The sequence below is a fragment of the Crotalus tigris genome, unplaced genomic scaffold (genome assembly GCF_016545835.1).
Source record: "Crotalus tigris isolate CLP2741 ecotype Arizona unplaced genomic scaffold, ASM1654583v1 scf7180000023718.2468807, whole genome shotgun sequence".
NCBI lineage: Eukaryota > Metazoa > Chordata > Lepidosauria > Squamata > Viperidae > Crotalus > Crotalus tigris.
The window spans coordinates 431,146-453,406 of NW_024100137.1; the positions used below are offsets into that span (position 1 = coordinate 431,146).

Genomic DNA, 22,261 nt, shown 5'->3' on the forward strand with positions numbered 1-22,261 from the left:
AATGAACAGACGATGAGAGACAAATGCATAGGAATTAACAGCTGTCTTGTAGGGTGATGTCTTTATTATGGTACTACAAAAACACAGCGAGTATACTTAGAGCCCATCAGAGTTCTGTCCTCAAAGGTAAGAAAGAAGTCAGGAAATTAGCTCCCAACTGCATAAAAAAGCTTTCATGTTTATTTTTTATTTTATTTTATTAAAATTTATAGACCGCCCCACTCCCGTAGGACTCCGGATGGCTAACAATAAAAACACAATATAACTTAACAAGACAAACAATACAGTAACATTCATCCAGGAGTCAGATTTTATAAACCCCAGGCCTGCCGGAAAAGCCAGGTCTTAAGCAGCTTGCGGAAAACCAACAGGGTGGGAGCGGTCCTAATCTCCAGGGGGAGCTGGTTCCAAGACATGGGCAGAGAAAGCCCTCCCCTGCGGCCCCGCTAAATGGAACTGCTTGGCCGACAGGACCTGAAGGAGGCCCAGCCTGTGGGATGTAACCGGACGAAGGGAACTATGAGATAGTAGGCGGTCTCGCAAATAGCCTGGCCGTGAGCCATATAGAGCTTTAAAGGTAATAACCAACACCTTGAATTGGACCTGGAGACCAATAGGCAACCAGTGCAGCTCACGGAGGATAGGTGTAACGTGGGTGTACCGAGGAACACCCACTATCACTTGCGCGGATGCATTCTGGACCAACTGTAGTCTCCGAATACTTTTCAAGGGTAGCCCCATGTAGAGCACATTGCAGTAGTCCAGGCGTGAGGTGACAAGGGCATGAGTGACTGTAAGGAGAACCTCCCGGTCCAGGTAGGGTCGCAACTGGTGCAACAGACGAACTTGTGCAAAGGTCCTCCCAGCCACAGCTGTCAAATGATGTTCCAATTTCAGCTGTGGATCAAGGAGGACACCCAAGTTGCGAACCCGCTCCGAAGGGGGTATATTTTCCCCTGCTAGAGTCAACACTGGACAGTTAACATGATCCTTGGGAGGCAACATCCAAAGCCACTCAGTCTTGTCAGGATTGAGCCTGAGTCTGTTAACCCCCATCCAGACCCTCACGGCTTCAAGGCAAGGGCCCATATGATGCTTAAGGACGAACAGCCCCTGGTGTTGCATTAATCTTCTTCCTCAGGGGTCTTCAAACTTGGTCCTTTGAAGACTTGTGGACTTCAACACCCAGAATTCCTCAGCCAGAAATATAATTGTCTGGATGCCTTATAAAATGCAATGCATGTGACTGGTGATTGCATAAAAAAGCCCTATAGTTTTCTCATGGCTTTCTAAACTTCATGTTGATGAGGTTTCCTTTTTGTACTTCATATATGGAAAATAATTATCCAGCCTGGCTATCCAGATACCCAGACTAGTTTCAACTTTATTTTTGGCTTCTGTAGCAATAGTTAAATAATAAACAATTATCGTAGACATACGGAATTAAAACTTTGCAATACTGTTTCATAGTTGATTCCATAACTCAATAGCAATATGCTTAAGGGGCAAGAATTTAAAAGATTTTGGTTGGGCATATTTGGTATTATATTGATTTGGAAATATATGGAATTGCATCCAGATTTTCGTTTATTAAAAATTCTTGTGAAACCCTATTAAACCAAATATTTTATTGAAGAAGTAAGAGTGCAATTCTCATGAATATTTGACTATAGCAAAAAAAGGAAAAAGTACCCATACCAAAGGAATTATGTATCTTTTACAAGCCCTCTGAGAGCTACATTATATGTACCGAATGTTGACTTTCACAGACATGATTTCAAAAAGCATGTTACCAACATTGCAAAATTCATAACTTTAACACCTTTTAAATATATTGTTTTCTTGTTTGAAAAATAATGTAAAAGACATGTTTTCTTGTGCTAGGGTTTAACAGGACCCGAAGGTAACCCAGGCCCTAAAGGTGTAAGAGTAAGTAAGCATTATATGCACGGCTTTGTTAGCTCAACCATAACGTAGGGCTAGAGATATTTCATGCAGAGTTATTTTTTCCTCTACTCACTGATTAATTCTGATTCATAAAATGAGTTTCATTAACATATGGAATTTATTTTCATCCCCATCATCTCCAATCTGTTCATGTTAATCCTTCAGTTTTTGTGTTCGTGCATATGTGAATAGAAACCTTTTTGTGCCTGAGATACTAGTTTCATATTAAATCCTGATATACTAGTTTTATATCAGAAGACTACATAAATAAAGATGTGCTTAGATGACACTATTCAGGCTCTGCCTGCGATGTCAAATAAAATCAGAAGTACGGGTAGTCCTCGACATAGATTACTTTTGACCCAGTTCTGAAGTTACGACAACTCTTCCCATAGTCATATGACTGCATTTTGTGTGCTCGACAACTGGTCCACATTTACAGCCGTTTGCAGCATCCTGCAGTCACATGACCATGTTTTCCAATGCTTTTGCCAAAACCCGACATTTACTTCCATTTTTTGGCAAAACGAGCCCAGTGTGAACAATTGGTTTGCTTAATGACTGTAGTTATTTACCTAACAACTGCTGCAAAAGGTCATAAAATTGGTTTGGTCATGTGGTGAACTCCTTTATGACCATGATCACAACTTACTACTGTGACAGGTAAGCCCTATTATGGTCATAAGTTAAGGACAGGCTTGTGGATTTCTGACATAAGCCTCTTACCTCAGCTTTCCCAATTTAAAATTCAAGCTACTCAGCAGGCACTTATTAGGGAAAATTGCTTTTTGCTCCTGTATATTGTCCTAAATATAGAGTTAACTCTCACCCTGAATGGTGAATCTGCTAATCAAGCTAAAAGTATCTGAGCCATTTATGTATTTATTTTATATGTCTGCCTATCTTGCAAGACTGAATTTGAGCAATGTATAAACAACAGCTACAACAATAAACCATGATGCCCAGGGTAAACAATACATCTCAGTTTTTAAAAACGTATCTCAGCAACACAACTTGTCTGACATTCTGGACCACTTAGACCTGTTCCAAACATTTTGGAAACAACCTGGACTGCAGAAGTCATAAAGTTTATGTTTTAGTTGTGTTGGCAAGTGTAAAATTTGTATTTAATGTGTTGCGGAAGAAATTTCTCATTTTCTTGTTTTTCTTATTTATAATTCCAAAGGGTTTCATTGGACCTCCGGGAGTGGCTGGGAATCCTGGACCTGAGGGAGAAAGAGTAGGTTTTATAGAATATAGGATAGATTTTTATTCATTTTTATGGAAATTTATGCTCCAACCCTGTTGAATGATTGTATTATACATGGAAACAGTATGAAAACCTATCTGAAATGGGCAGATAGATTGTTATTTGAACTGGCTGTAATAGTTATATTATCATGCTTGCTGGTCTGTTTCCAGACTTCAATGCTTTTAAAACTTTCAACAATTTAAGGCCAGCTTATATGAAGAAGCTTCTCTTCCCCTGGGAAACCCCTCTGTGATAATCTTCACTGAAGTCTAAATCTAATTAAATAAAGTAGTCATAGCGTCATGATCCATATAATTGATGCCTCGTGATCTTATTTCTAAGTATCTTTGATATCCTCAGTTACTGTGCTCAGTATGACTAACTATTCACTAAACAGAAATGTGGGTAATCATAAGAATTAATTATGAGCTTTAAAAATACCACCTTGAATATCATTAAGGGTCCAAAATGGGCAAAATGAAAAGAAAATAATCAATACTTATGAAAACAAATGTGAGTAAATTGAGTCATCTTTGCTCAGCCGAAACTATTACTCTTGAAAGGAATTCAGTGTAGCTCTAATTTGGTAGTGGTAGTGATGAATATAAAATGAAAGAAGAATGATAGCAAACTACTGTATATCTAAATAAATCTGCAACTTCTATTAAAAATTTAAATATTATTTTTTTTTCAGGGTATTCCAGGCTTACCTGGAAAAAGAGGTATAAAAGGGAGAATAGTAAGTGGCTAACATTTATTTCATTTTATGGTATCATGTATTGATTGACAGCTCAGTTTATTCAGGTTAGACTTATTTCTAAATATAATGAACTTCACTGGTGCTTCCTGCAGATAAATAATTATCTGGGGATTGGGCGGCATATAAATTTTATTAATTAATTAATTAATTAATTAATAGGATTACAGCATAAAATTGCCAAAATTCTGGATGACCAGTAGATGGCAGCAAAACACCACAGAAAACTGTAACTCTATGCTGCCAACTAATGACTTGTTCAGATTTTTGCAGCCTTGATCTGGTCTCCCTATTGCACCTTAAATGTTCCTTGTATATAGAAGTTAAATACTATTTATTTATTTTTTACCCTTACATGAATTCTAAGTCAATTTGTAATAAAACAAAGCATAACGGAGGGAGATGGGCAGAAAGAAATGTTCCATAGTGAATTCAGTGTGTTAATATTAACTCAGTGCATTTAAATTATAAAATTATAAAATCTTATTCAGAAACAGCATTGATGAGTAATATGTGTCTTTTTCTTTGGGAGGCAGTTTCAGAGAGGCGCTGCTTAGTTGAAGAATTAGATACAGAATTAGTTGAAGAATAGATGTCCTTTAAAGAGGATTCAAAACTGTTACTTCCTTCGATGTCACCGCTCCCTTTACCTCAGTTGACATCGACTTGGGTAAATAAACCATTCACCACTTACTCACTAAATACCATACCCACAAAGATGATGCCACTACAGAACATTCCATATCCACAGAAACCATTATGAAACTCCTAGATCTATGCCTCAACACATATTTCAAGTTCAATGGGAAAATCTACAAGCAAGTACAAGGCACCCTGATGGGATCACCCATATAGGCCTACTAGTAAAAGCAGTCATGCATGACTCGAATCCATAGCTCTAGCCACTATCCAACCAAAATTCTGGACACACTACATCAATGACACCTTCGTCATCATCAAATGCTCCCAAATTGAAGAATAACACCATCTACTCAATAACAGATTCCCTGGGATCAAATTCACATACGAAGAGGAAACCGACAACAGGCTCCCATTCCTCAACATCAACATAAGGAGACTAGACAACAGAGAACTGGAAACATGCATCTACCGCAAATCTACACACACGGACCAGATCCTCAGCTTGGCAAGCAACCACCCCACTGCACACAAAAGAAGCTGTGTCCAGACCCTCTTCAGAAGGGTCAGGACCCATTGCAGCATCACAACACTAAGAAAAGCAGAAGAGAAACGGCTGCTCAATGTCTTTCTCCATAACAGCTATCCAAAATACTTCATATTCTGACACACCACAACCATCACACAAAAACTAACCATACCATACATAAAAAAGGTGTCGGAAATGACAGCTAGGGTTCTCCAACCCCTAGGAATAGCAATAGCCCACAAACCCATAGCCATACTCCACCAGGAATTATCCAGAACCAAAGACAAGATACAGAAGGATGAAAGAAACAACGTAATCTACAAAATCAACTATAACCATTGCAACCAATTTACGTGGGACAAACATCATGTCCATTAAAAACCAGGATCCATGAACACTGGCTGGCAGTCAAACACCTCGATCCCAAATCTTTAATCTCTACCCACACTGACACCAAACAGTACCAGTTCGATTGGAGCAACACAGAAATCATCAACCATGCTACCACCCGCCATGCTCGTGAGTTCATTGAAGCCAGGCACGCCACAAGCAATTCTATCAACGAACACATTGACCTATAACTAGCCTACAAACCCCTCAGAATTCAAATCAACTGCACAGCCAATACTGACCCTCAACCAACCCACGCAAACTACCCCCCAGCAGTTCACCTCCCAATGACTCTGACCTGATGTAACATCCCCATCCCGACCCATCACAAGACTGACTGATGACTCAAAACTGACCCATCTCAAGATGCATCACAGATCCTCACTTGACACACCCACACCTGAAGCCCTTATAAACAAGGACACTGACATTGACATCCCCTAACTCTGCTGAAGATGTTACCTACCTTGGTAATGAAACGTTCAGAAACCAATCCACAAGCTTGAAGAACGAACCTTCACCCTCACTCTTGTTTCAATTACAAATTTCCTGGTGATTGCAGAAAATACATGTCTGATTGTCTCTATCACCTATCATGTAGGAATCTTTCTCTGGAAACTTTCTTGTATTTTGTACTACTTACATTTTTTGCAAGAATTTCGCAGATATTAGCTTTAAAATTGCTTAAAACAAAAAGAGATTGCTTCTGGGAAGCAATTTGGAGTATTTGTTTTGCCAACGCCAATGAAGGGGTAAAAGACTTCAGTACTTTTATCAATAAGAAATTATAATCCAAATACTAAATTAATGTTATGCTGAGATATTTTATTCTTCCAAACTTGTATTTTTCTATAGTATGTGCATTACATTCCAACTGGCAAATTTTAGTATAAGTTAAAGTTACAACCTCCTGGATTATGTCTGATACATAGATTTTGCAAACTTCATATTAGGCCAATGGGATAAAGGCTTTTTTATGACTAGAAATTATTAGGATAGAAAATGCTTAATATATGTGATTACCTTTTGCTGTAACTACAAAACCAATCCATTGTTACTTCTAGTAAAATGTGAATAGGCTTCTTGAGGTGGTAGCATTAAAGTTGGTGGCATCTAAATTCCTCAAATAATTGCAAAATGTACTAAAAGTAATTTATGTGTGTAATATATGTTTGTATGTGTGCGTTTGTAAAGTGACAAGTAAACATTCGGACATGTGGAATTAATTGTGGCTGCTTGGGGAACTGAGCATGGGTTGTTTTAGACTTTTTAAATGAGTTAAATTTGACAATCAAAGTATTGCCTTGATATATTAGTGTCAGCCAGCCAGGAGAAACCACTGACCTTGAAGTACAACTGGTCAGCATTGCTTGGTATTTTTGGTGCTATTTTAATCCTTGCTCCCATGGACACAGATTTCCTATTTGGTGAATACAACTTGACAGTGCCTTCAGAACCAATCTTTATCACCATTATCTTCTACTCAAAAGCTGGCCCTATGTTTTCAATGATTCAAATGCTTAGACATGCTAAATAAAAGATAAGCAACTTGAGACTACAGAATCCCCTGCACTTCTTTTTCTATGTCCCCAAAGGTCTAAAATAGACATAATAGCATTGAAATAAAAAGCAGATGTCTCCCAACAAATTCCAAGTCTGGCTATTTAGAATTCCACCTATTTTGAATCATCGTCATTCCCATGACCACCACAGTGACCACAGCACTCAGCTCTGCCAGAAATACTAGAACCATGTCTCAGCTACCAAAAAATAGTCCTGCCTAGCCTGAATATATTATTTGACTAAAGGATGGTTGTTGTCTGAATGCCCCATTAAGCTAAAAGCAAACGTTTCCCCTGTCCAGCCTTATCTATCTCTAGAGAACAGTGCTTAGCTATGTCTTAGTCAAGGTAGTCAGTGTTGTCCAAAGACATTTCTGTGGGCAGCATGACTATATGCCAAGGCGCACAGAACACTGCACTTTCCCACCAAAGTGGTGCCTATTTATCTACTCATATTTGCATGCTTTCGAACTGCTAGGTGGGCAGGAGTTGGGGAAAGGAACGGGAACTCACCCTGTTGTATGGCGCTCGGGTCTCGTCCTGGGCTGTCAGCTTTCCAGCTGACCAGCTCAGTGTCTTTAATCGCTGAGCCATCACACCTCTTAATCCATTAAGTTGCTGTAATGAATCAGAAACAATAAAAGTTTCATCCTGAAGCTGCTTTGAAATACATACATGTATGGCTGGTTATATGGATAACCCTAGTGATTTTTTTAATACTTAACACAGCTGAACTTCAAACTGGTTACAGTAAAAAGCATTTTATTGGATGATATGAATGTTCTGTGGGTGAGCTGCATGACCATTCACGCATGTCAGATTTTATGGAAAGCTGCTGGAACAAAAACACCCAGTACATTCTCCTGAAAAAAAAAATTGCCTTTTCAAAGATGTCAGAGAATAAGAATATAATTGTTACCAGATTATTTTTATTAGCATTACAATGCTTTTCTCCCCCCCCCCCTGTTTTAACCAGGGATTGCCAGGTGATTTTGGAAACAGAGGTCTTCCTGGTCCTGATGGAAGTCCTGTAAGTATGATATTTAATTAATAATTAGTTAGTTAATTAGTTAATTGATTATTCGATTGATTATTTATTTATTTGAATTTTATCTTTCTTTATTACTTTTATAAGAAACTCAAGTGGCAAACGTACTTAATACTCCTTCCTCTTCCATTTTCCCACAACAACTGTCAGAGGGAGGAAGAGAGAAAGAGTGTGACTGGCCCAGTCATTCAGCCAGTTTTTCATATTTAAGGCTTGTCTCCTGGCTTCTAGGCCAGCACCTTAACCTGTACATCAAAACCTGTTAATGTCATGTTTAATAAAAAATAACTTCAGTGTACAAAATGTAACCCATTTTGTGTCCTCCTACCTTCAGAATGTCAAAAATTAGTGGAGCCATAAATGTTGCTTTTTTCTGTTTGGGTTTTTTTTTTTAATTGCTGAGGGCTTGCAGAGGTCTGAGGTACCCATTTCAGTTCCTAAATCCAGTCTCTAGACTGTGATCTACCATGCAAAGAAGATTTTCCCTTTTAACTTAAGGAAATTGCATTTCTGACAAGAGACAATACAAAAGAAAACATTGCACACTTGTAGATAACAGGGGACAACACTTTTGAAAATATGATGCTGAATTTAGAAATGTCTGGGTTTATTTTTTAATCTAGCACAGTTTTTATAATTTTCTTGGGTAGATTAACTATGCAGTGGATTTTTCCTATGTTTCTGAATCATATATAAAGAAATATGTTTATTTTCAATCACTTTAATTTAACTTTTTCAAAGGGAAATGTTGGTGGTGTTGGTCCTCCTGGATTTCCTGGACTTAGAGTGAGTATAAATTGTTTCTCTGAGAATAAAATGGAATGGAATAGAATAGAATAGAATAATAACTTTATTGTCACTTTGTACACTAATCGGCATATATTAAAATGAAATTTCATTGCATACAGCTCTCAGAGGGCCACCACCCCTGATATACACTACATAAATATGACATAAATAAATAAATAAATAAATAAATAAATAAATAAATAAATAAATACAGAATTACGCATATATATTATATGAGAGAAACAACACAGTCTATTTTGGATTATGTATACATGTGCATGGCGAGAAAAACGAATCTTGTGAGTTTACAGATGGATGGCATAGAGAATAAAGCTATTACAGAATCGGGTAATCCTGGCTAGAAACTCTTCCTAAGCTTAGGTTAAGTATTTGTACAATTTGGTATAGGTATAGGTGTCATATTGAAACAATAGTAATTTACACAACTCTCTATAAAGATACTTTCTATAATTTCATGCAGTTGTCTGGCTATTTAGACTTTGAAACCTTTTTCTTTGAATTCCTGTACTAAGCAGTAAATAAATGACTAATTTGAATCTTGGCCATTTTAGTTTACTATAATGCATACATATTTTTTTTTATTAAAAGTTTTACAAATTACAATATAAACCCACCCATCACCTCCCCCCCTCCCCCACTTCCCAGAGCTGATTACAGGGTAACAAATAAACAAACATACTCTAGCTAACATAAACCAACTAAACTATCAATCAAAACCATAATACACTTTAACTCCTTCTCAAAACAAATATTAACAAATTAAGACAAAAATAATAATACCATTAATACTATTAATAATTATCTAAAATCTATTCAAAAGCAAGATAATACTTTTCAGTTTCATACTTCTTCTGAATATAATCAATCCATCTTCTCCAAACCATAATATATCTTTCTTGTGAATGATCCTTCAAATAGGCGGAGATTTTCGCCATTTCTGCTAAATTAGACACTTTAAGTATCCATTCTTCCAAAGTAGGCAATAAGTTTTTCTTCCAATATTGCCCCACCAATAATCTTGCAGCAGTTATGAAATTCAACATCAAATTAGTTTCTTTAACATCCAAATCTACAATAATACCCAACAAAAATAATTGCGGAGTAAACTTTATCTTTTTCTTAAAAATCTTTTGAATATTCCACCAAATCTTAATCCAAAAAGCTTTAATATCTTTATAAGTCCACCAAATATGAAAATAAGTTGCATCTAAATTTGCACATCTCCAACATTTTGGCTGTAATTTCGGATACATGCGGGACAACTTTTGGGGATCCAAATGCCATCTATAAAACATTTTATAAAAGTTTTCTCTTAAATTTTGTGCTTGAGTAAATTTTACATTTCTAACCCAAATTGTCTCCCATGTATCCAATAAAATTGTCTCTTGGATATTTTGCGGCCATTTAATCATACAGTCTTTAACTAACTCCGTTTCAGAGTCCAATTCTATTAAAGCATTATAAATTCTTTTTATATGAAATCGACTTTGATCTTTAATCTGTTTTACCAAATTCACATCCTCTAAAATAATACCAACCTTTTTATCTATATTCCACCTCAATAACAATTGATTATAATGAAACCAAGAATATACAATATTTTCTTGCTTCAACTCAGTTAAAGGCTTTAATTGCCAATGCTGTCCAACCAAACTAAGTAATTCCTTATAAGAAATCTTATCCAAATTTACTCCCCTAGATACTCCCTCTATCACGTGTCCTGGAACTCCCCAAATTGGAATTTTATAATTTAACCTATAGTAATATGCCAGTGAAAACATACATGTTTTAGATATAGAAAAGTATTTACAGGAATTACATTTCCCTAAACTTACTTCTGATCAAAGAGATGAGATTAATGGTTTAATTACTTCTGATGAGATTATTTGGGCAATTAAACAATTGAAAGTTGGTAAGGCTCCAGGTACAGATGGATTAACAGCAATTTATTATAAAATGTTATCTGAAGAAATGATAGAACCATTGAAGGAACTTTTTAATAATATTCTGTTGGGAGCAGAGGTACCTCCATCGTGGAGAAGGGCTTTCATATCATTGATTCCGAAGGAGGATCAAGATTTGACCCAGCCCCAAAATTATAGGCCTATATCTCTTTTGAATACAGATTATAAAATTTTCTCAAAAATATTGGCAAATAGATTAATGCGAGTTTTGAAACAACTGGTTCATAGTGATCAATCTGGATTTATATCTGGAATATATATGAAATATAATGTTAGACAAATTGTTAATCTAATTGAGTATTTGGACAAGAACAATCAAATCCCCGCGGCTTTGATTTTTTTAGATGCTGAAAAAGCCTTTGATCAATTAAATTGGCAATTTTTACTCAGAGTAGTAGAGGAAATGAATTTTGGGGATAAATTTTTATTTGCCCTTAAGGCAATATATCAACAGCAATCTGCACAAATTATAGTTAATGGGGGTTTAACAGAAGCATTTAAAACTGAAAAGGGTACAAGACAGGGATGTCCTTTATCCCCATTGTTATTTGTTTTAACCATGGAAATTTTACTTATTAAAATTCGGGAGTCACCTAGAATAAAGGGAATAAAAATAAATAAGAATGATTATAGGTTGAGAGCTTTTGCCGATGACTTGGTTGTGACATTATCTCAACCGACAGATTCGGTTAGGGATTTGGTTGAAATTTTACGTCAGTATGGGAAGGTTTCTGGGTTTAAGGTAAATAATAATAAGACTAAAATATTATCGAAAAATATGTCTATGAAGGAAAAGGATATTATAGTTAAATTAACAGGTTTTGAAATAGTGAGAAAGGTCAAATATTTAGGAATTTATTTAACGTCCTCTAATGTTAAATTGTATAAAAATAATTATGAGATATTATGGGTAAAAGTGCAAAAGGATTTAAATGATTGGAAAAAATTACAATTATCTTTGTTGGGGAGAATTTCGGCAGTTAAAATGAATATACTTCCAAAGTTTCTTTTTTTATTTCAGATGATTTTGAAAAAAGATGCCAATTTGGAAGAATGGCAGAAGGGGATTAATAAATTTATTTGGGCAGGGAAAAAGCCGAGAGTTAAATTTAAAATTATGCAGGATACACGGGAAAGAGGAGGATTAAAGGCACCGAATTTAAAATTGTATTATGATGCAGTGGCTTTAACCTTGATTAGTGATTGGCTCAACTTAACAAATAAGAATATCCTGTCTCTTGAGGGATGGGATTTATTATATGGATGGCACGCATATTTAATTTATGATAAAAAAGTGGATCAGGTTTTTAAAACCCATATTTTGAGAAGTGCCTTGCTGCGTGTCTGGTATAATGCATACATATTATAAAGCTGGGTTTGTGGCCAGCTGTTCCACTGATAAAGGGACTTCCGCCTCACTACAGTTGTATAAGTTTCAGCAAGACTTGTATAAATCAGAATAATATACCACACGTGACAATATGGACAAATTTATCAAACAATTAAAATAATTAATTATGTTCAGTGTTCCATTGGTATTTTATTTAGACTAGTAGCAAAAGGCCTTTTTCTGAGCTGCTATCTTCACAAAGCCTTGCTAGATCTGATTCTTTTGTGGTAATAAGCATTTTCGCAAAATATTTTATGAAGTTTCCCGGGAGTTCTAAGTACAAAAGATGACAAACATAATTAGCAATTGTTCATGGTTTAATATTAAGCTGGAAGAAGTGTCAACTGTCATTCAACATATCTATAAATTACTTGGATGAGAATTAGAAAATAAGATTACTAAAATTGTATTTGGCACAAATATAGAGGGTGAGTATCCCAAAGATGCTTTTTCAAGAGCAACTGGGCTTTCTTGTTTTTTCTTTGAAGATGTTTCACTTCTCATCCAAGAAGCTTCTTCAGCTCTGGCTGGATGGAGGGGAATGAAAGGATTGATATTCCTTGCAGACAGTTGGTCATTTGCATTCTTTTAGAGCTTAGCTGGCTCAGGAATTCTGGGAGTTGAAGTCCATGAGTCATAAAAGAGCCAAGGTTGACTACCCCTGTTTTAGAAAGTTGTTGAGGCCACTTGGAGGTTTATCTTTGTCGTCAGGGTTACCTGAGTGGTGCAAATGGGTGTGGAGCCTTCTTGGAACTGCTGAAAGGACTGTGTTGTGAAGCTGTCCTTTCTGCAGGATGTTTTCTGCCCTGTGTCCCTTCACTGTTGAACACAAGCTGTTAGGGATGAGTCTGTGTTGTCTGCATTTCAAACTGAAGTGCAAATGGTTCCTGTAGTCTGCAGTTTTTCTGGTAACGCATTCATATTCCCGCACCATTCAAAGGGTGTTCATCCCAAAGTGTTTAGCTAAATGTCTATGGAGATTCTCAGTCATCCGGGTCATGACTTTCCCAAAGGTGCTTTTTCAAGCGGCAGCACCGATGTTCTCTTGTCAGGTAAATAAATGTACGCAAGCAAACAACCACGCTCAGAGACCACCAAGGACTCCACAGTTCAACTCTGAACAACAGATATTCTTTTCTAAATTAACTTTAGGACTATTCAGTATGGATCAGGAAAAAAAAGCAAGCAAAACCTCTTGAGAGCATCCCCTCAAAATAATGCAAAGAGACATCAGTTTATTCGTTACATCTTCTGGTTTATTCATTATATTTTAGGGTATTGTGGGAAAAGCTGGACCATCTGGACTTCCTGGGATTCCTGGACCTCTGGTAAAGTATTGGAGAGCTATTACAAAATCTGGTTGCTACTGTAAGCAGTGGAAAGAGCCTTAAATGCTGTTCTTCTTTGTTCTCCATAGGGTCTTCCAGGTAGTATGGGGCAACCTGGATTGAAAGGTGATAAGGTGATCTAAAGAGTTTCATTATAAATATTTTTAAAACTTTGAATCTTATCTATAAGAACTTTTTCTGATTTTTTAATTTGCCAGAAGCTGCTCATGTGAGATTCCTACTGATCACGTCTAATAGTTTAATGATTAAAATAATCTGTTTCATTAGTTGCTCTAATTATTAGAGGCACTGAGGTTTTATATAGATACATAGACACATACAGACATACATGCAGAGAGAGAGAGAGAGAGAGAGAGAGAAAGCAGGACAACATATTAGCCTCTAAAATAATAACAAGCATGTTATTTCTGTGTTCATTAAACTTTACAAAATGTGCTATTTATAACTCCCTTATATATTTGAATGTTTTGTAATATAATAATATGTTGGTAAAATTATATCATATAATGGCTTTGTAGGGTGAACAAGGCATTACAGGAGAGCAAGGAGAGGTGGGGTATCCAGGAGACAAGGTAAATTCAAAAGCACTTCATTTTATAAAGTTTATGTAAACTTTACAGTATAAGTTGTCCTTGACCCACGACCCCAATTGAGCCCAAAATTTCTGTTGCTAAGTGAGACATTTGTTAAGAGAGTTTTGACCCATTTTATGACCTTTCTTGCCGTAGTAGTTAAGTGAATCATGGCAGCTGTTAAGTTAGGAACACGGTTTTTAAGTGAATCTGGCTTCCCCCATTGACTTTGCTAGTCAGGAGGTCACAAAAGGGATCATATGACCCCGGGACACTGCAGCCGTCATAAACATGAACCATTTGCCAAGCATCCAAATTTTGTTCACGTGACCCTGGGGATGCCGCTATGGTTTTACGTGTGAATAACGGTCATAAATCTCTTTTTTCAGTGCCGTTGTAACTTTGAACGGTTACTAAAGGAATTGTTAAGTCGAGGACTACCTGTATGTACTCTGCAATGTCCCATTCTTTCAGTCGCATCAAGTTACTCATTCATGAGTGCTATAATAACCTATACTGTGTCTGAAACCTTCAATTGGGTGAAATTAGAATGTATAGGGCACCAATTATTGAAACAAAGTCAAATGGGTTAACTTACAGAATGCTGGGACTCATGACTCCTGTGGGAACGAAATGAAATTTAGGAAGGCTTTAGCCGCTTCAGTGCCACCGGTGTCTTCTAACTTTGTTTCCCAGAAACCAGTAAGTTACACAGCGCAAGGGAAGAAAGGAGGGCCATAACTCCATTCTCTTTCCCACTCTGGCTCTGGCATCCAATCAGCCGATGGCAAGGTCTGAATGAGTGACGAACCGAGGTTGATATTGGAAATTGCTTAATGTCAGCGAGTAGCAAAAGAAGGACTAGAGAATGACTCAGATTCGTATTGAAGCACCTTGACACTTACAGACACCTTTCTGATACATATAATCGATCAGAATAGAAGTGGAAGGGACCTTAGAGGTCTTCTAGTATATCCCCCCCCCCGGTCAAGCAGGAGACACTATAACCATTTCAGACAGGTGGCTGTCTGAACTTCCAGTGATGAAGCACCTACAACCTCTGAAGGCAAGCTGTTCCATTGGTTAATGGTTCCTGCTGTCAGGAAATTTCTCCTTAGTTTCAGGTTGCTTTTCTCCTCGATTAGTTCCCATCCATTGTTTTTTGTCTTGCCTACAGGTGCTTATCATCACTAAAATTCTTGACCCACAAAGATTTTAAAGGTGATCAAGCATCAAGAAGAAGAACATGAAATCTCTTGGATCTTCTACTTTTAACATTCTGGTTACTGTCACCTAGCCAGGCTATTAATGATTACATTACCCAGGAGTCTCAGTCTTTTTGGCCTGATGGGCACATTTGGAATTTTTGTTGGCACTCTTGCAAAAATACTGCTGAAGGAAGAAATGCCCATTCACAAGTAGCTGCTATGGGGACATAGCCAGTTACAAATATCAATTTATTAGAAGTAAATCACTGTTGCATAATACCTCCTATTATATGCTTATCTTGCTCCTTTTCTGATGAAACGGGTATATTTAGAAACAGTACACTATGGTGGAATCTAAAATCTGTACCTCCTGGATTCTCCTGCAGGATGCATGACACGAAGAGAAAAACAGTGTTAGATTAATATGATAGGACATTTCTTCTAAGAGTGACATAATGGGGGGCGGGGCGGGGAGAGAAATCATGCACTGTAATCCAGCTTGTAGTGTACCATACTGTTTATTACTCCAACCTACAGTATATATGTTTCTTTAACAGAATAGAGTTAGGTAAGAGCAAAAGAGCAGCTAAAGCATTTTTCTTTGCTTTAAAATGTTTTCATTAAAATAGCTTAGTCCCTATCAAGGGATCTCTAAAAAAAGGAAATACCGACGTCTTATTTTATATAGATTTCACATATATTTGTAACAGAAAGTATCTATGAAAAAAAACAAAGCAAATTTTTTTTCCTGAATTGTGGCTTTCAAATGAAAGGACAGAATAAAAATATTATTTAGAAAAAATAATAGCATTACCTTTCTTCTGTTTTCAGTGGCAGAGTGCAGCCATTCATTTTATTTTAATTTTAGCAACTCCTATCTCTTCTTTTTTCAAAGGGTGCTGTTGGTTTGCCAGGGCTTCCAGGAAATAGAGGAAAACCAGGACCCTCGGTATGTTTTAATGGCTTTGGATTTAAATATTTAGTTGGAATCACTTTATTTGCACATTGATTATCAAGAATATATAAAATATTGCAAACTGAATCTTATGAGGTATATAGCATAAAAGAAATGTAAATAACTACACACAGTGCTAACAGCATTAAAATCTATAAGTTGTTGAACTAAGTGTATATAAGGATTTTCAAATGTCTTTCCTAATCAGGACTTGTGAAATTCCGGTTGTTATAATATCTGTTATGTTGAATTTATGTATAAACAACTATACCCATCTTTTAGAAAGAATGTTAAAAATTTGGAAAACATTTTAAAAAAATCATTTATTACAACCACAACAATACATAAAAGAAATGGAGAAGAACCTAGGAAATCATTTTAGCTTTGCAACGAAAACCTTTGTTCCGTTTTATGCATTAATCAATTCTATTACTGCCTAAGTTTTCATAAATGAAAAGTGATGGCAAAACAGGTAGTCCTCAATTAGGACTGGAATTCTGGTTGCTGTCAGGCTTAAAAAAAAAACAAGAAGGACATGCAGAGTTACTTCTAAGCAGTTTTCTTAATTGTTCCTATAGACCAGGGGTGTCAAACTGCGGGCCGGATGTGTCATCCGGAAGCTGCGCCCACCCCATTGCCGGCAATGGTGAAACTGTCCTGATACGTTGTGCGACATCATGTGACGTTGCGAGTTTGACATGTCTTCTATAGACACAATCTTCCCAAATTAATAGCAAACTACTTGCATTATCGTATGCTCTGAAAATTTCTATTGTAGGTAGTGACTGATTTACCCTCTTTTTCCCATCCAAATTATCAAAACTTTGCTATTTCTTATTCTCTCGAATTCACTTCCTGGGAATCTGGACTACATTCTACCATAATCACTTAGCGATGGGATTGTTAAGCAAGTCATAATGACTGGACCTGATTTTATTGATTATTATTACTATCATCATTAAGCAAATCACTGTGGTTGCTAAGTAAAATCACTGTGGTCGTAAAGTGAATCACACACTTATTAAACAAATCTGACTCCCCCAAATCACAATCACATGGCTGTAAGACGCTGCAATTGTTGTAAATGAAAACCAGTTGCCAAGCACTTGAATTCTGATCACATGATCTCACAGGTAGTGCAATAATTGTAACTTTGAGGACAGGTCATAAATTTTTCTGAAGCCATCATAAGTTTGAACCATCATTAAATGAACAGTCATAAGTCAAGGAGTTTCTGTATTTTACTTCTGATCTACTTTTTCTTTTTTATGTGACCCACCAAACAAACCAGTAAATCAATATTATTAATAACTAAACTGTTTATGTAGTACTGGAATAAGATATGTTTCTGTTTTATAAGAGTAATCACATGTAATATTTAAACATAGATTAATACTTTTTTCATAGCAGAGCCACTTAACAAAATAGACAATAAGCAACCTTAATATTTCTGCCTATTTAAAGGATCATACACAAGAAAGATATATTACTGTATGGAGAAGATGGATAGATTATATTCAGAAAAAGTATGGAACTAAAAAGTTTCACTTATTTTATGAATGAATATTATAGTAAATATTACAGAGAATTGTCTTATAGGCTATTGGAGTTAAAGGTTAAGTATGATATTTTTTTTCCTTTTTTATTATTATTTTTTCTTTTTTTCTTTTTTTTTCTTTTTCTTTTCTTTTTTCTTATTATTATAAATTCTTTTAATTATTAACCCTGTATTCTGCTCTGGGAAGTGAAGGGAGGGGGGTTGGGGGTGGGAGGGAGGAAATGTGGGGGGTAAGTGTAATATAGATAATGGTTGCTTATAGGGGTGCGGCCTGGGCACTCCCCTTATGCTGCGTTCATGGGTTTGATAGGGATGAGAGGTGGGCAAGTGTAGAGAGGAAGTAGGGTAGTGAGAGGAGAAGGGAAGGGGAAGAGAGTAGGATGGGAGGTGAGAAAGAGGAGGGAAGTAGGGAATGTCTTAAGAGAGGGTGGACGCGGCCTGGGGGGAGTGCGCAGGTCGTAATAATGTTTATTTTATCTTAAAATTGTATTGTATATTTTTTTTTAATAATGTTTATATGGAAAAAATTAAAAACTTTCATTAAAAAAAAATATTTCATGATTTTCTTTTGGTGAAGGTATGAAATTTATTTTTATAAATCAATTTTAAACAAATTGATTAATCATGTGCCTTCAGGTTGGGGTCAACTTTTATTGCCCACATAATCAGACCTTCTATGGAATATTTTAATCAAGCAATATGAAATAATGAATTGGTTTCAAATTCATCTGTATGTGTATGATTGTAAATTTAATCATGACCTACGCGATAAAAGCATTTACATAATATAATATAATATAATATAATACATTATTATTATTATTATTATTTAAATGTATTATCCCCAATACTAATACTCTGTGTAATTTTTTTCTACTAATCAGCAGTAATTTCCAAAAGGCAAAGAATTTTCTTATTAAAATAAACAAGATTCAAATGCTGGACATTAAAAAGGCACATTACTACAACATTCAATTTCATTTTCTGTACCTCTTAAGAAAAACTTGGATTCATAATACAGGTTCTAATTTTAGGGCAAAATGGGAGATCCAGGACCCCAGGGGCCATCAGGCCCACCCGGACCAGAGGTAATTGACAAGCTGCAATTTTTCAAACTTACATACAGGCAGTCCTTACTTAGTGACCAAGTTGGAACTTCCCAGTCTTTCACTAAGTGCTGCAGTCAGTAAGCAGAACATTACATGACTAGAATAGGCTTAACAATTTCACTGCCCTTTTGGTTAAGCAAGCCACCATTGCCATTCAGTGAAACACCATTAATCATAACTTTATAATTTTACTTCTGCCTTCTCTATTAACTTTGCTTGTTGCAAGTGAAACATGGAAATGGTGGGCATGTGATTGTGAGATGCTGCAATGTTTGTAAAGATGCCCTGGTTGCAAGGGATACAAATGGTGATCATTAACATTGCAAATGTGATGATTAGTCACAAAGCATTTTTTTTAACACTGTCCTAACATTGAAAGTTCATTCAATGAGACAATCAGTAAGTGAAGACTAACCTGTTTTAATATCATTAATTGATTAATAAAATATCAGTAATAAAGAATAAACAGACAGGCCTAAGTCTGACTTGAAAATTTCTTCGGAACTTTGTTTTGAATTCCAGGATGGAATGTGATAATTTTAAAATAAGAAATCCAATAGTTTTCATTGGCTTCACTTTCTGAATAGATTATTGTTCAGTATCTGCCAGGAAAAGTGGATATATTTATTGAAATTTGCTAATTTGGCTAATCTAGTACACTTTTGTTGTTATGGTATTGGTAAAATGCATCCAAAAATATAGTTGTAAATATAAGATCGAGATTTATTTCATGAACTAAGTTGCTTATGTGTAGCAAAAACATTAAAAATTAAATATCCCCAGACTGTCTTAGAGTCTATTTAAAAATGCTTTTGAAGTTAAAAATATTTGTATTATTTGTAATTCAGATGAGTTTTGTAAACCAGCTGTATGTTTCTAGTATTAGAAATGTTCTACTGTTAAACTTTCTGGTAATAGTAATTGCCCCAAAATTGTTTGTAGGAACTACTCCCTCGTCAGATAGAACACAACATGTCTTTAAGTCATTTTTCAATTTTAGTGTGGAGGTCTCTCTATTGCACTAGAAAAGCTTTTTGTTTCCTTGGGAAGCTTTTCTCTCAAGAATGCTTTTGGAGTAAAAAAACATTACTTATTGTTTTCAACATGAACTTCATTTGATCTGTAAATCATTTTGATTTCTAATTGAGCACAGAATCCCCTCAAGACAATAAACTGTATGGAAGATTTCTGCCATATGTTTTACATACAAAAGAACTCTAGAATTATATAGAGAAGTGATGTTTGATATGAATAAAAGTTAGAAGTAATGAAGTGCAGGTCTCTCAACATGAGTCATTAGCTAACTTGTGTTTTTAAGTTCCAAAAAAGTTTCATTTATAACTATGTTGTATTTTATACTGACATATTTGGAAGTTCTGATGAAGTGTTGCAAGCTTTGTAATTATTGTGTTGCAATAATATGTGTTAGGTATTTTTTTATACAATAGGCATAGCAATTACTAGGTTACTGATTTTAGGAACCATGCCATATATGTATATTTATAAAGATGTTGTGATTTTCATATACCTATATCACAAACATTTGAATTCATTAGAATACTTTGTTGTTTCCAAAGTAAGAGTTTATTGCCACATGGTTGCCAGACTGAAAGTCCAGTAATCACAAATACTATAGGAATAATGGATATTTTCTGAAATAAGACATATTCCCTAAAAAAAAAAAAAGACACATCTGGTGATTGAAGATTCCATATAGCACAGTTGCCTCATTTTATTATTCTACTTTAGGTTTTGGAAAAATTTAAACCTTTTATTTATGTACCTGTAGCAGCAAAATCTCCTAGGTAGAGTTTAATGCAATTAGGGTGTTTGTTAATACTGAAGTGCTTTCTAAATCATAGAGAGATGTCATAATGAGAGATCCAAATGCAATATTTGATATAGTTAGTTATCAGTTAGTGGGAAGAAGTGGCTAAAAAAGGAATGTATAATCTCAGTGGCCCATACATTATTCTCACTCAGACAAGCTGCAGGTTAGCATCTGGAACGTTTCAAGATTGATTAGATCCTTTTCTATAGTAAAACAGGTGATTTCCCTCCCACACACACACTATATTCACTGCAGCTAAACAAAAGGGAAAAAATAGAAAAGGATATCTAAGATCTCAGTTTTTCTTTAAATTCTTGAATAAAATGATAATACCATTTCTTTGTTTATTTATTTGGTCCTAGGGTTTTCCAGGAGATATTGGTGTACCAGGTCCAAACGGTCCAGAAGGCCCAAAGGTTAGATTATGTGAAACTTTATTATAAATTCTTTGTAATTAAATGCAGCAAGTAAAATTCTGGATGTGACACATATTTTTCCCTACTAAATATTCAATATCCTTTCCCAAGTCCCACTATGCTGGTTGATCATAGTCAGAACACTGATTATTTAGCTGGAAGCTGAAAATTTTATTTGATGCAAGGATGAGTCTTTTCTATGTAACATTTTGGCTCTCATGAATGGAGAATATGGTCTTTAATTAGAGAAAATTGGTGGCTTACATTTGAAACTGGATTTGTTCAGCTTTAGCGCTCCCAGATGTCACGTACTGACTGAGGTTTTGTGGAGTTTCTTCTGACTTTTTTTTCTTGGAAGACTGTCTTGCTAAACTCTTCTTTTCCTCATTCTTCACCACTGGAATTTCTGTAAAAATATAAACTAACTTCCAGAAAAGCATGACAGAGCCTTGTATATTAACACTAATGTAAAATATTGACTCTTGGGAATGAGACAACTTCATAATGACATTTTCTTTCCATCACTGTCTTCCCAATTCCCAATTCAAAAAAGAACATTTGGGAAACTGTTTAGCTCTTTTATGATCAATCCTCTAATGTACTGTAATTTATTTAACTGCTAAAAGATTATTTGGGTTTTATCTGTTTCCCTCCAGTTGTGCTTTCAGGTAATGTCTCTGATTCTGTATCACAAAAGCAGCATCAAAAATGAGGCAGCTTGCAGCTTTTGTAACAAATACCACTTTATGTATTATGATTGCATATCTTAACAGTTAGATTACTGTAATTCATTTAAATCATGTTATTGCACCATTGTGTTGATAGCTTTGTTGCAGAATGTTTCTACATAGGACAATGATGGGAGGTCTGGGAATCTGGGTACTCCTAGATCTGCTACAGATTAGAATTGAGCATGTGGGTCCACAGATATGGTAGCTTGTTCTACTGGTTCTCTACACCAGGGAACCAGTTTGG

At 35.7% G+C, this 22,261-nt stretch overlaps 1 protein-coding gene across 1 annotated transcript in view; it reads left to right on the forward strand.

The window, feature by feature from the left end:
* COL24A1 (collagen type XXIV alpha 1 chain) overlaps positions 1-22,261 on the forward strand; it is a 143,682-nt gene that overhangs the window by 45,261 nt on the left and 76,160 nt on the right. The window contains exons 11-21 of the mRNA XM_039321005.1: positions 1,885-1,929; positions 3,134-3,187; positions 3,894-3,938; positions 8,053-8,106; positions 8,866-8,910; positions 13,563-13,616; positions 13,706-13,750; positions 14,156-14,209; positions 16,313-16,366; positions 18,965-19,018; positions 21,233-21,296. Of these exons, the coding sequence (XP_039176939.1) occupies positions 1,885-1,929; positions 3,134-3,187; positions 3,894-3,938; positions 8,053-8,106; positions 8,866-8,910; positions 13,563-13,616; positions 13,706-13,750; positions 14,156-14,209; positions 16,313-16,366; positions 18,965-19,018; positions 21,233-21,296 (568 nt within the window). The remainder of the gene's footprint in view (positions 1-1,884; positions 1,930-3,133; positions 3,188-3,893; positions 3,939-8,052; positions 8,107-8,865; positions 8,911-13,562; positions 13,617-13,705; positions 13,751-14,155; positions 14,210-16,312; positions 16,367-18,964; positions 19,019-21,232; positions 21,297-22,261) is intronic.